Source organism: Bombyx mandarina, chromosome 13 (assembly GCF_030267445.1).
Source record: "Bombyx mandarina strain Sakado chromosome 13, ASM3026744v2".
Classification (NCBI taxonomy): domain Eukaryota; kingdom Metazoa; phylum Arthropoda; class Insecta; order Lepidoptera; family Bombycidae; genus Bombyx; species Bombyx mandarina.
The window spans coordinates 1952755-1964501 of NC_143220.1; the positions used below are offsets into that span (position 1 = coordinate 1952755).

Sequence of the window (11747 nt, forward strand, 5' to 3'; positions counted from 1 at the left end):
ATTAAAGTATCGTCTGATTTTAATAATTTATTTCATAATTTAATTAATATTTTAATTATTAAACAATGCTATTTGCTTTGATCATTGAATTTCACATTTCCGCTATATACTTCAATAATCTTATCTTAAAAAATCCTTAACTAAATTTATTTACTAGCTTGTAAAAAAAGTAATATTTACTAGCTTGTATCTTTACAATGCTCACAGTAATCGGCGCCACGTATCTAGTTAACGCAATAAATGCAGCAAAGCAAAAGTTAAAAAAATATATATTTTGTCCTTTTATCACTGTGCTGAAGCACGCACGTTTCGCGTGTTCTGAGTGAGTACTGATTATTTTCATATTTACGAATAATTCTGCGTATAAATTTATTTCATATTAAGGTGGCTAAGGTCCGTCGTCAGTATACACGTCAGCAATAAAATATAATTTAAACAAAATTCCTTATAATAAAAATTTCTTTTACGGCTTAACCACGTGTTTTTTATTGTTTTGATATTATTTCCTGCGTGTAGTCCTCTGTGGCAACAAAACCAATTCGAAACGTCTGAATTTGCATTAAAGCTTAATACGAGTAATAGTTTTAATTATGTCTACTATTCACGGAGAAATTACCGAAACATCCTTAATTCTGACAGCTACAGTAAATTAAGATACACGCAGCGTTCTGATTATTATCTCTCATTGTAGTAGTATGTCCTATGTACAATTAGTATTTAGTAGTAAGTATTAGTAAGTATGTACAATTCACAATATCAGGTTTATCTAATTAATGGGTACTAAATTTGTTTTTTGTTAATGTAACAATCTATTAAAGCACAATAATAAGTTTTTTTTTTTTATTGCTTAGATGGGTGGACGAGCTCACAGTCCACCTGGTGTTAAGTGGTTACTGGAGCTCATAGACATCTACAACGTAAATGCGCCACCCACCTTGGGATATGAGTTCTAAGATCTCAGTATAGTTACAACGGCTGCCCCACCCTTCAAACCGAAACGCATTACTGCTTCACGGCAGAAATAGGCAGGGTGGTGGTACCTACCCGCGCGGACTCACAAGAGGTCCTACCATCAGTAAATTTGGTATACCTAAAAAAGAACAAAAACACAGGGAAGTAATAGTTAATGGACTATACTTATAACGCGTAGGCTGAGCACTTTATTGTATGTATTGTATGCACATGTAACAATAGGATGAAAGGTAGCCTACACTCTTTCTTAGGGCTCTAACTATATGCAAACCGAATTTCGTCAAAATCGATATACGTATTGTTTTGGGCGTCAAAACGTAACAGACATCCTACTTTTCTATAAATAATATTTAACTAGCGACCCGCCCTCGCTTCGCTTCGGAAACATTAAAACACACATGAAACCAAAAAAAAAAAAATAATTAAAAGTAGCCTATTTTCATCAGGGACAATGTCGGCTTCTAATGGAAAAAGAATTTTTCAAATCGGTCCAGTAGTTTCGGAGCCTATTCGAAACAAACAAACAAACAAATCTTTCCTCTTTATAATATTAGTATAGATATCTAAGAATGTAAAAGTACATTCAAACAAACAGAGTAGCAGAAATTAATTATGCGGACCACTGGTTTAGGCCCTATTACCTACTCTTTTTTTAGAAACCCCGTTTTTATTTTTATTACTTTTATAATCTATTATAATCATATTTTATAATTTTATAATAATAATAAAATTTTATAATAATATAAATTTTAGATAAGACTAATAAAAAATTTATCTAAATTGCAACAATCTATAACAAAAATTGACGTTCCACCTGCTGCCAAAATCCACTGCCAAAATCCGTTAAGGATTCTTGTGTGGACTGTGCAGTGTGACACAAACTCAAAATATTGTGCATTCGTAAACACAATAGAAATACGAGTATAACTAATAATAAAGTTGAATATAGCCAGTCTTGAAAATTTCTAATAAGCACTATACGTTACGAACTAAATTGATAACAACGAATATAAAAGAAGCCGCAAGAAAATAAGGTTCCGTCCATTTTTACCCTTCTATTTTAGCTATCACCACTCCAATACGTGAGACTGAAAGCCAATCAGTAACAATCATTTTCACTGACAGTGTTAATACTAAGTATTCATTGATTAATGTGAATTTATGACAAATTTAGAAATAATTAAACAAACAAAAAAAGCGTTACATGACTTGTCACTGGGCAAATAATAATAAAGGGTTTTTTAACAGTAAACTGTATTATTGGTTGTTTTACTACATTATCCGGTCTTCGGAGCATGAGCCACGCTTATTCCTTCGAATTATCGTAGCGTCACATGGAAAGCCCGGAAAGAAGCACTTTGAAGGAGATATACTTAGCATGAACTCTAATTATGTATTTCAATACATTTAAAAAAATTACATTCAATTGGTTCAGATTGTTCTATTAATTAATTGGTTTAGTCTATTCAGTGTACGAATTTGCTACCTATAACGATTTTAGGGCATAAATTGAATTTAGAGTAAATTGACGTTGTTAGATACCTCCATTCGAAGTGTTTGTGTATTTTAGTTTCAAATGGAACCATGTATTGTAGTATAAACCAGAACCTCTGGTTGCAACAATTATTAACTTATCGTGATGCGTTGCTCAATCCTAATAATGATATTGTCACGAGGGAGCTCATAAATAGGTTATCAGTTTAATTATCAAATTTCCTAGTAGTAATTCGGTTACCTTGTCAGCAACATAGAATGATTATAAATGTTGCTAAATTTGTAAACGCATTTGACTAAACCACTTTTAAATAAGTAAATTGTTATTAATATGAACCTAAATAGAAACATGACAACGCTTCATGTAGTATAACTACATAGTATAAAACAAAGTCGCTTTCTCTGTCCCTATATCTATCCCTATGTATGCTTAAATCTTTAAAACTACGCAACGGATTTTGATGCGGTTTTTTTTAATAGATAGAGTGATTGAAAAGGAAGGTTTGTATGTGTAATAACATCTATTAAATAGTGGAGAATACAATAATAATTTACAGTTTCCGAAGCGAAGCGAGGGCGGGTCGCTAGTTTATATAGAATATAGATTTTTAAAAAAACTGCACCTCCGCATTGGGAAATTTCTCGAGGTAATTTTTTTGTTTTATGCAATGCACTTATTTTCGTTGCTTACCAATTAATACAATTACTTTTATGTAGGGTTAGTTTCGTTCAATAGATAAATTATTTCAAAGATGTTAACTATAGCTTCGCCTAAAATTTTGATGGTCAAACTAACTTGTACCGTAAATTTATTTTCGTTTCGGCACTGTTTGAAAATAACAGACAATAAAATAAAGTATATAATATTATTCAGTATAATTATCATTTTCTTAGACTTTGGCTAGTTGAAAGCCAATGTCATACAACAAACCACAAGATACAGTTAGTTCTTTCTTAGCAAATTAACATAATTATATTATTATGTCAATTGAACGGAAATCGTAGGCGTGATAATAAGATTCACACTAAAGTCGGTGCTCTTCATTCGTTACTCCGAAATGTCAAAAGTAAGTCTTTTTCGATGACCCGATTAATATAACAGGCCATTAAATAAAAACACTACTACCTACTTGAGACTTCACGTGATAAGCGCCTGATAAAAAATGAAATAACCACAGTATTTCTAACCGATATGATAAGATAATGTTAAATTGCTCTCCTGTTATAAGTACCGTCCTCTGACTGAATTAGTGCGTAATATTGGCTTATGAAGTTGAGTTTATAATTATAATAATTATAACAGCTGCTAGAAATCAGATATAAAAAAGAAAGGTAAAACATTACATAGGGATTTTAAGTGCAAAGGGTGATAATATCCAACTCAGCGTTTTAATTTTATCGGCATTAGAAGAATAAGTGTAAACCAAAACCAATTCATCGTTGAAGTTGACTTTTTCAGTGTCAACATGTCCGCAGTTTTTGTCTTTTTCCTTTTTATCCTTTGGATCAACATTATCTGAAGCAGTACTACAGTAACGGTGCTAGAAACATAACTTAAAAATAAATTATATTCGCTGATACTAGTAATTCTAAAAACAACAGTAAATACTCTTATTAATTACTAGCCGTACTCGCCCGCTTCGCTGGGCATTTAAAATTAACATTATTATTTATTGTCATTATTATTAGGGAGTCCAAGACTCATATAAATATTAGCCTATCCATTAAGTACATGTATTTTCTACATGGATACCAAGTTTCAAGTCAAACGGATGCATGGTTCAGTAGTTATAACGGAACATCCGTAAAAACCACTGTAGATTTATATATTAGTATAGATTCACTAATCCCTCTAGTCTTAAATACCTAGTATTTAGCTCAGCCATGGCGTATTTCAACTGCGCATCGGTTTGAATCACCTTGATCAAGAAGCAATCAGGTTTTTTTGTTTGGAAACTAGGAAAATTTGTATTTGTTTGTTCTGTATTCGACCTGTATGTTCATGTCTCCAGAGGCCAGTGTTTATGGGGAAGACTTCAGATAGCAATTACCACTGTTAAAGGCGTGAGCTCCTACTAAAATATTAAAATCACCTCAAGAGCTTGCTTACTTACTAGCTCACTAGCTTGTCAACAAACAATAAAAAAACTTTTAACATATGGCCTATTTATTTATGTTAATCAAAAGTCTTCATGTTTTCATGTTAAAAATAATAGCGAACTTATTTATCTATTAAGGACATGCAAGTATAATCATTATGAGCATAATTAAATTATGACCTAATTGAATACAAAAGATTGTGTATACGACAGTCTAGGTCCAGTCATCCAATTTGGACTCGTTTGAACAATGCACACAAACAAACATGTACATAGCCACGAAACATCTGATAAATCTGTCGTATTTAAAATGCTTACAACGATAATGTTTTATCATTACATGTCTAGCTCTATCGTAGACAGTTGCTCAAAGCGGTGATCAATGTTTCAGCGTGGGCCATCTAAATTAATTAATCGAATAAATAATTTGCAGAATGGCAAAGACGAAGCAATTGAAAACTAAAGTGAAAAGAGATGGTGATTTTATACCTCCCGATGGTGGTTGGGGTTGGATGGTTGTCATAGCTGCCGGCTTGTCAAACGTAAGTTTAAAGTTTTCAATGTACTCCAGAATTAATTAAAAACGAATATCTATAAACATAAATTCACAGGAATGCATCACTAGGCTCAGATAATTTTAAAGTTCAAAACGCCGCACTTCCAATTTAAGTTTTCATCAAAAGCATAAATAAACGTTAATATATTAATATAGTGAAACAAAACATAAACTGTTGATACATTAACCTGCAATAAATGTACAAACACGAAATCGCTTTTATAGATTTTACGTGCACGTGCACAAATGCCACAACTTCGTTACTTTTGACCGGAGTGTTTTGTAGCTTTTCTGACAGATATCGAGATGCTTGGTCGGCCTACACTGAACCGTCGCGACAACCATAACCATAGACACAGCCTAATAAGTTTCTCGCCGGATCTTCTCAGTGGGTCGCGATTCCGATCCGGTGGTAGATCTTGCGAAGCTCTTGCTATGGCTAGTGTTAGCAAATCCCCTCAGAAATGACCCCAGGAGCTCAACTACCCGTCCACGAGTAGCTGGAATAGCCCCTTAAGTTGACAGTGAACGGGCAGAAAAAAACAATCATACCATTCATATCTTAGAATCTAGACAAACCGTGAACGAACTTCACGTAGCGTTCTTGTTCTTAATAGAAAATATGAAAAAGTAAAAAAAACATTGAGAAAATTCATCACTTTACAGTTAATACACCCGATAGACTAAAAGATAGATTAAATGATAGATTAAAAGATGCAATTATGCTCAAATCCTCCAGGCATGTAGTCATTTTACTAAGTAACATACCTAACATGTCGTCACAGTAACGTGATAATTTCATTACAGGGTGCAACAATTCATTTACTTATATTATCTTAGAATTATTCATAGTAGGTCACACTGTGAGTCCGGGTCACGGAGTTATACCATACAGTCCTGGTTCAAGGGATTAAAGCAACACCGAATGATTAACCAGATCGCTAGCCTAAATTGTATAAAAAAAGCGTCCGTTCGTCTATTTGAAGCAAAAAAAAAAAAAAAAACAAAAACGGGGACAGTGTTACAACTTGTTTTTACATTTATAGAGTTAAAATATCGGTAGTTTTCCTGTTCAATTACATACTTAAAGTTACATACGTATGTTAATAATAATTGTAAAAACTCCCTTTTTAAAATCTAAAGGCCTATGTGTGTAGGTACTCGTAGCAAGTAATGTAACTAGCGCACTCAATTAGACAGCAAATCCATTCATACACTTACATAATAAAAATACTGTAATGGAAAAAATCTTAGTTGTTAGTAGTGATAAATAACATCTTCATTATGTTTTCCCTATTAACAGGCCACTCGACGTTTCAAGGAAGCACGCTTCTTATCTTGGCTTATAAAAAATAACGATAAGTTCATTGAAAATTTCCATGGCACGAAAATAAATATTTAGACTTAAGTCTAATATGGCTATTTTTTTTAATGTTAGCCGGTTCAATTTCCTTCAATCGTTTTCTTAATTTATTCTGTTCTGTTCTGTGTTAAAAAAAAAAAGATGAGTGGTGTCGTGGGACACCGGATAGGTACGAAGTTTCTTATTATAAAAACATTAATTTGAAGTTCTATAGAGGTATACAAAAATATTTTTTCGGGTATACATTTTTTATTATGATTTTTTTATTGATAAAAATAAAAAGAAACTACTTTACAAAGTTATCAACTTTATTTTATTCACAATGATTTATAAAAAATCTATACTAATAATATTATAAAGAGGAAAGATTTGTTTGTTTGTTTGTTTCGAATAGGCTCCGAAACTACTGGACCGATTTGAAAAAATCTTTTTCCATTAGAAGCCGACATTGTCCCTGATGAACATAGGCTACTTTTTTAATTATTTTTTAATTTTATTTTTTTGGTTTCATGTGTGTTTTTATGTTTCCGAAGCGAAGCGAGGGCAGGTCGCTAGTATATAATAAACATATGTTATTTTTTGCACGTTATTACAAAGTTAAGTCGCACACTGTGTGCATTACTAATAAAAATCTTACATTACGGACCGGTCAAGGTACTCCTCCGCATCGTCCCATAAGGAACTTCGTTCCAAAAACGTTTAATTTCGTAAATTTATGTATAAAAAAATTATTTTCACAATTTAGTCTCGCATTTTTATTATGTATGATTGTATTATTATTGTCGACATATCGAATTTTTCAGTGTTCGTGATTACGAACGACTAAAGTGTTTGAATTTTTCCAATAATACCGCCTAATTTAGAAAAAAAAAACACATTTAATCTTTCACGTTTCATTTCACCCAGAAGCCGAAAAATTGTTTTAATTATGTTTACGATCCAGGACAACTGAAGAAAATACTAGGTTCAATTCCTCCTCCTCGTGTTGTTCTCCTCATTACTGAGGGTCGTGACTCCCCCGCTGCATCAGTTTCTCCTGTACGATTTCCCTCCATCTGCTGCGATCCTTAGCTCCACGAAGGGCATTGTGGAAGTTGATGTTTAGAGAAGATCGTATTTGGTCCGACCATCTCGTGGGACTGCGTTCTCTGGGACGTTTGCCATCTACCTTTCCTGTTCCATTTAACATAGGAATAAAGAAAAAATTTCAACTCTTTTTTTTCAGCTTTCAGCCTTGCCCATATTCCAGCAGTTCGGTCTCCTATTCCGCGACAAGTTTGCAAGACTCGGCATTTCCAGTTCGCAGACCACAACAATCATCAACATACATTCAGCCCTGAACTCATGCGTGGGTGCGTGACGCGTCCTGCACGGTAACTCTTTAATGCCATAACCGGTCCCTTCACATTGTACATACTATCAATGAAATAGATATTAGCGCTAATCTTACTCGATAGGCCTTTAGATACGGAAGGCTTAATAGTACTTATCTAAGCGATTGAAAAACCAAATTAGGAACTTTATTGTTATGATTTTACAGAGCACACTATTATCTGATACTCCAAAGTCTAAAGATATCAAATTCGCCAAGTTTGTTGTTAACAGAGCTTAGTCTAGATGCCGTAACTACTTTTCTGGAAGCTTATTCCACGCTGTCACTGTTTGTATCATTAGTTACAGTACGATTCATACGATTCAAACGATTAAATATCTCGCTGTGTCTGAGCGACATACAAGTTAAGATGTCAATAAGCTAAAGTAACTGATTAAAACAAGGTCAGCCGTGAGCACGCATAAACACAATAAAAAATAAAACAATTTCCTATTATAAAATAGATTAAACACAATGACGAATATAATAAGCTAGTTTTCAAACAATTATTATAAACCATTTTCTATAAGAAACTCTATGCTCTTAACAAAATCAGTAGTCAATTTAATCAATGTTTAATGTTCAATTCTTTAGTGGTAGTATTTTTGTATTTCAGGTTTGGCAAACGGCCCCGTATTCAGAACATTTACTTACCGTCAAGTGTCGATGACGGGAGCCATACTTGTCGTCAGCGCGCTGATGCTAACCGTGTTTGCGAATAGTTTCGTGACTTATATCATTACCTTCTCGTTACTTTATGGTAAATATTAATAATCAAACATTCTTATTTTATACTAACTGTACCCGTCCGCTTCGCTGGGCATTTAAAATTAGCATTATTCTCACCCCCACAAAGATTCTCATCATTAACGCCCCTGCAACTGGTATAGGGAGTCAACACTCATATAAATATTAGTCTATCCATTAAGTACATGTATTTTCTACATGGATACCAAGTTTCAAGTCAATCAGATGGATTGTTCAGTAGTTATAACGGAACATCCGTAAATACCACTGTAGATTTATATATTAGTATAGTTTTAGCTACTACTACAATGTTATAATTACATGGTTTTTATTATAAAAGCATCTACAGAGAAATTAAAGAGTGTTAAAGGCACAGTTGTGAGTATCTTCTATATTTCAATACCGCATTTCACCAAAGACAATGTGCTTTAAAATAGTGTAAATAATACACAGTTTCTTGTTATTCAGGTGCTGGATATGGTATTACAAGTGCGTCCAATGCTTTAGCTTTAAATACCTATTGGAAGGAAAGAAGAAGATTAGCAACAGGCCTGTCGTGGACCGCAACAGGCTTAGGTCCCATGGTTTGGCCTTACGTTATTACCGCTTTATACAACGCCTTTGGTGAAACTGGGGCAATTTTGATAATCAGTGGCGTGTCACTCCATACCATTGCGTGTGCCCTGCTTCTACAACCAGTAGAATGGCATTCGAAAAAACCATCCCCAAAAACACTCGAAGAAGAAAAACTTTTAAAGGATAATGATGAAAGAAAGAACGAGAGTGGCTATTTCAGTCAATTGACCAAAATAAAAAATCTCAGTGCCTTTTCCAGTCAATATTTATATAATGAAGACGACCCAATTAACCCTGGTTATGAAATTATAGATCCTGGTGTACCAATGATGGTACGCGCTAATGATGGGTATTTTAGTCAGTCTAGACAATCGCGAAGTAAAGTGTCTTCTAGAGACGGTTCTAATGTTAATTCACACCTGGCGTCTAAGAAACCATCAATGACAAATTTACTGGAGAACAGATCTCGGAAGTCGTCAACTTTGTATCTGAATGAGTCCAAGAAGAACTCTTCTGCTAATCTCGGAGCTCTGGCCCAAGAACGAGATCCACTTAAACCAAAACGTAAAACTTCTATTACAACGAGAGATGATCTTATTCCGGAATCGGAAATAGAAGATTGTCCGACCCTTAAAGCACCGCAGGATTTAAAAGCAGAAGAAAAGGTGGTGGTTGAAAAAATTGACCCAAAGCAAGCACTGGTTATTGCAGACAAAGCTCAAAAGCATTTAGCAGGTAGCAAAAGTAGCAAGAGCTTGAAATCTTTCAAAATGGATGGTCAGTACGGAGACAAATATCAAAAAGATAATCATAGTAATATATCTTTCAAGAACAATGAAGAAAATGAGGAAAGAAAATATTTACGAGACAACCACAGCAACCAATCCTATCGAACGAAACATCGACGAAAATCAAATAATTTCAATTTCGAAAGCGAAGTTTTAAAACAAGCATCTTTAAAACTAGAGGAATATTTGAAAGAGAGAGAAGACGACGTAGGTAAAGCTAAAATCATAGTTACTCCGCCGCCGGATAACAATAACGGAGAAATACGTCAGAAGGATGAAGAAGATGAAATTAACGAGGAAGAAGAGAATTTGACATTTTGCCAAAAAATCACGCTGTTCTTCGATTTAGATTTATTAAAAGACTTATCATTCATTAACCTAATGCTGGGTGTCACATTGGCGTGTTTTAATGAACTAAACTTTTCACTTTTAACCCCGTTCATCTTAGGCGACTACGGTAAATCTAAGAGCGAAATAGCTTTTTTTATGTCGTTACTGGCGGCAACAGATATTTCCATGAGATTTTGCACACCATTTGTTGCTGGCAAAATCGGGTGGGAGAACAACACCTTCTTCCTTGTTGGCGTTATGACGATGGCAATGGGGAGAGTAGGTAAATCCTTATACTAAACTCATAATTCTGTTTCATTAAATGATAATAATATTTTACAACCGTATATTTATCCTTCAGTTTTAGCATACAGTCAAGCCAGCTGGGTTTTGACCTCCGTGGCAGTAATAATTGGTTTCGGTAAAGGCCTACGTACTGTATTTATGGCCTTGGTGATTCCAACATATGTACCACTGGACAAATTGCCTGGCGCTACTGGACTTCAATTGATAACCGCAGGCGTTGTTTATCTGGCATTAGGACCTGTTGTAGGTTAGTATTATCGCAAATTCTATTATTCGATTCAATTTAGTTTTTTTTTTTTTTTTACTTTTTATACTTCAGTTAGCGTCTTGCGTTTCATCAATCCCTTAGAAGTAAAATAGCTTTTATTTCGCTGACAATTATGTTGAAAATTTCAGTTCTGTAGATAAAGATCAAGCAAAGCTTCACAAAGCAAAAGATTTCGCTGCTTGATTCGTAAAGATGATATATATGTAATATGTACATGATTCACATTTTATTGAAGTGGTCAGAGCTCTGAAATTCATGGTACAGCTCGCAGATTACATGAAAAACAACGCCTTCTCTATTCGACATTTTCTTCACAGGTTGGATCAAAGACAACGCCTCAACCGCCGTTACATTGCACTGTCTGAACATTTTCACTTACTTGACAGCTTTTACTTGGACCCTTGAGAAATACATCACGTCGAGACGACAAAAATCAACTGAACAAGATATGAAAGCTTGATTAAAATTACTGTATTTTTAACGTTTTAATAAATAAGAATGTAAATTAATTTAGTGTGTATCAATAAATGGAGAAACGTTACACATTCGACGGCCCCAAACTAAGAGTTTCTCCTGTGTTAGTGTCGTAAGCAAATACAAGACAACAAACAAATACTAAAATATATTCATATACATGTTGGTATGTTAATCATAGAGGTAGTAAAAGTACATGGCGAAAAGAAAACTTCCATCGAGCGGGTTATGTTATTATATAAAATATACTAACTCCTTTTGAAAATATTCGTATATACAATACTGTGTTACGTCCTTACGGATCCATCAGATCCAATAACCTTTGCATTAGACGCCTTCAGCTCTAACACTAGGAGCAGGCTTAGGGACCCCGGTAACCGTACTCGTCGAACTCGTCGACAA

General features: G+C 34.1%; 1 protein-coding gene across 4 annotated transcripts; it reads left to right on the forward strand.

Annotated features, from left to right (window-relative positions):
• The first annotated feature begins 78 nt into the window (after positions 1-78).
• Positions 79-11377, forward strand: LOC114245323 (uncharacterized). Of its 4 annotated transcripts, none has more exons than XR_016324064.1 (7): positions 79-322; positions 4999-5107; positions 7710-7836; positions 8473-8616; positions 9072-10576; positions 10659-10850; positions 11189-11377. XR_016324064.1 is itself a non-coding variant. In XM_028177458.2 (7 exons), exons 1-7 carry the CDS (start codon positions 198-200, stop codon positions 11329-11331), a joined length of 2349 nt encoding a protein of 782 aa, XP_028033259.2. In that variant the 5' UTR covers positions 90-197; the 3' UTR covers positions 11332-11377. The 4 variants fall into 4 exon arrangements, 3 of the variants coding, with proteins under 3 accessions (XP_028033259.2, XP_089588407.1, XP_089588406.1); XM_028177458.2 differs by having other exon boundaries at positions 90-322; positions 9072-10580; XM_089732280.1 differs by lacking the exon at positions 79-322 and having other exon boundaries at positions 5086-5107; positions 7710-7857; positions 9072-10580.
• Positions 11378-11747: the final 370 nt, after the last annotated feature.

Excerpts from the sequence above, each read along its gene's own strand:
- LOC114245323 (XM_028177458.2), top strand. The coding sequence starts at position 198 with ATGCTCACAGTAATCGGCGCCACGTATCTAGTTAACGCAATAAATGCA. Across the intron at positions 7,837-8,472 it reads AGCCCTGAACTCATGCGTGG|GTTTGGCAAACGGCCCCGTA; the intron begins GTGCGTGACGCG and ends TTTGTATTTCAG. Across the intron at positions 10,581-10,658 it reads GATGGCAATGGGGAGAGTAG|TTTTAGCATACAGTCAAGCC; the intron begins GTAAATCCTTAT and ends TTTATCCTTCAG.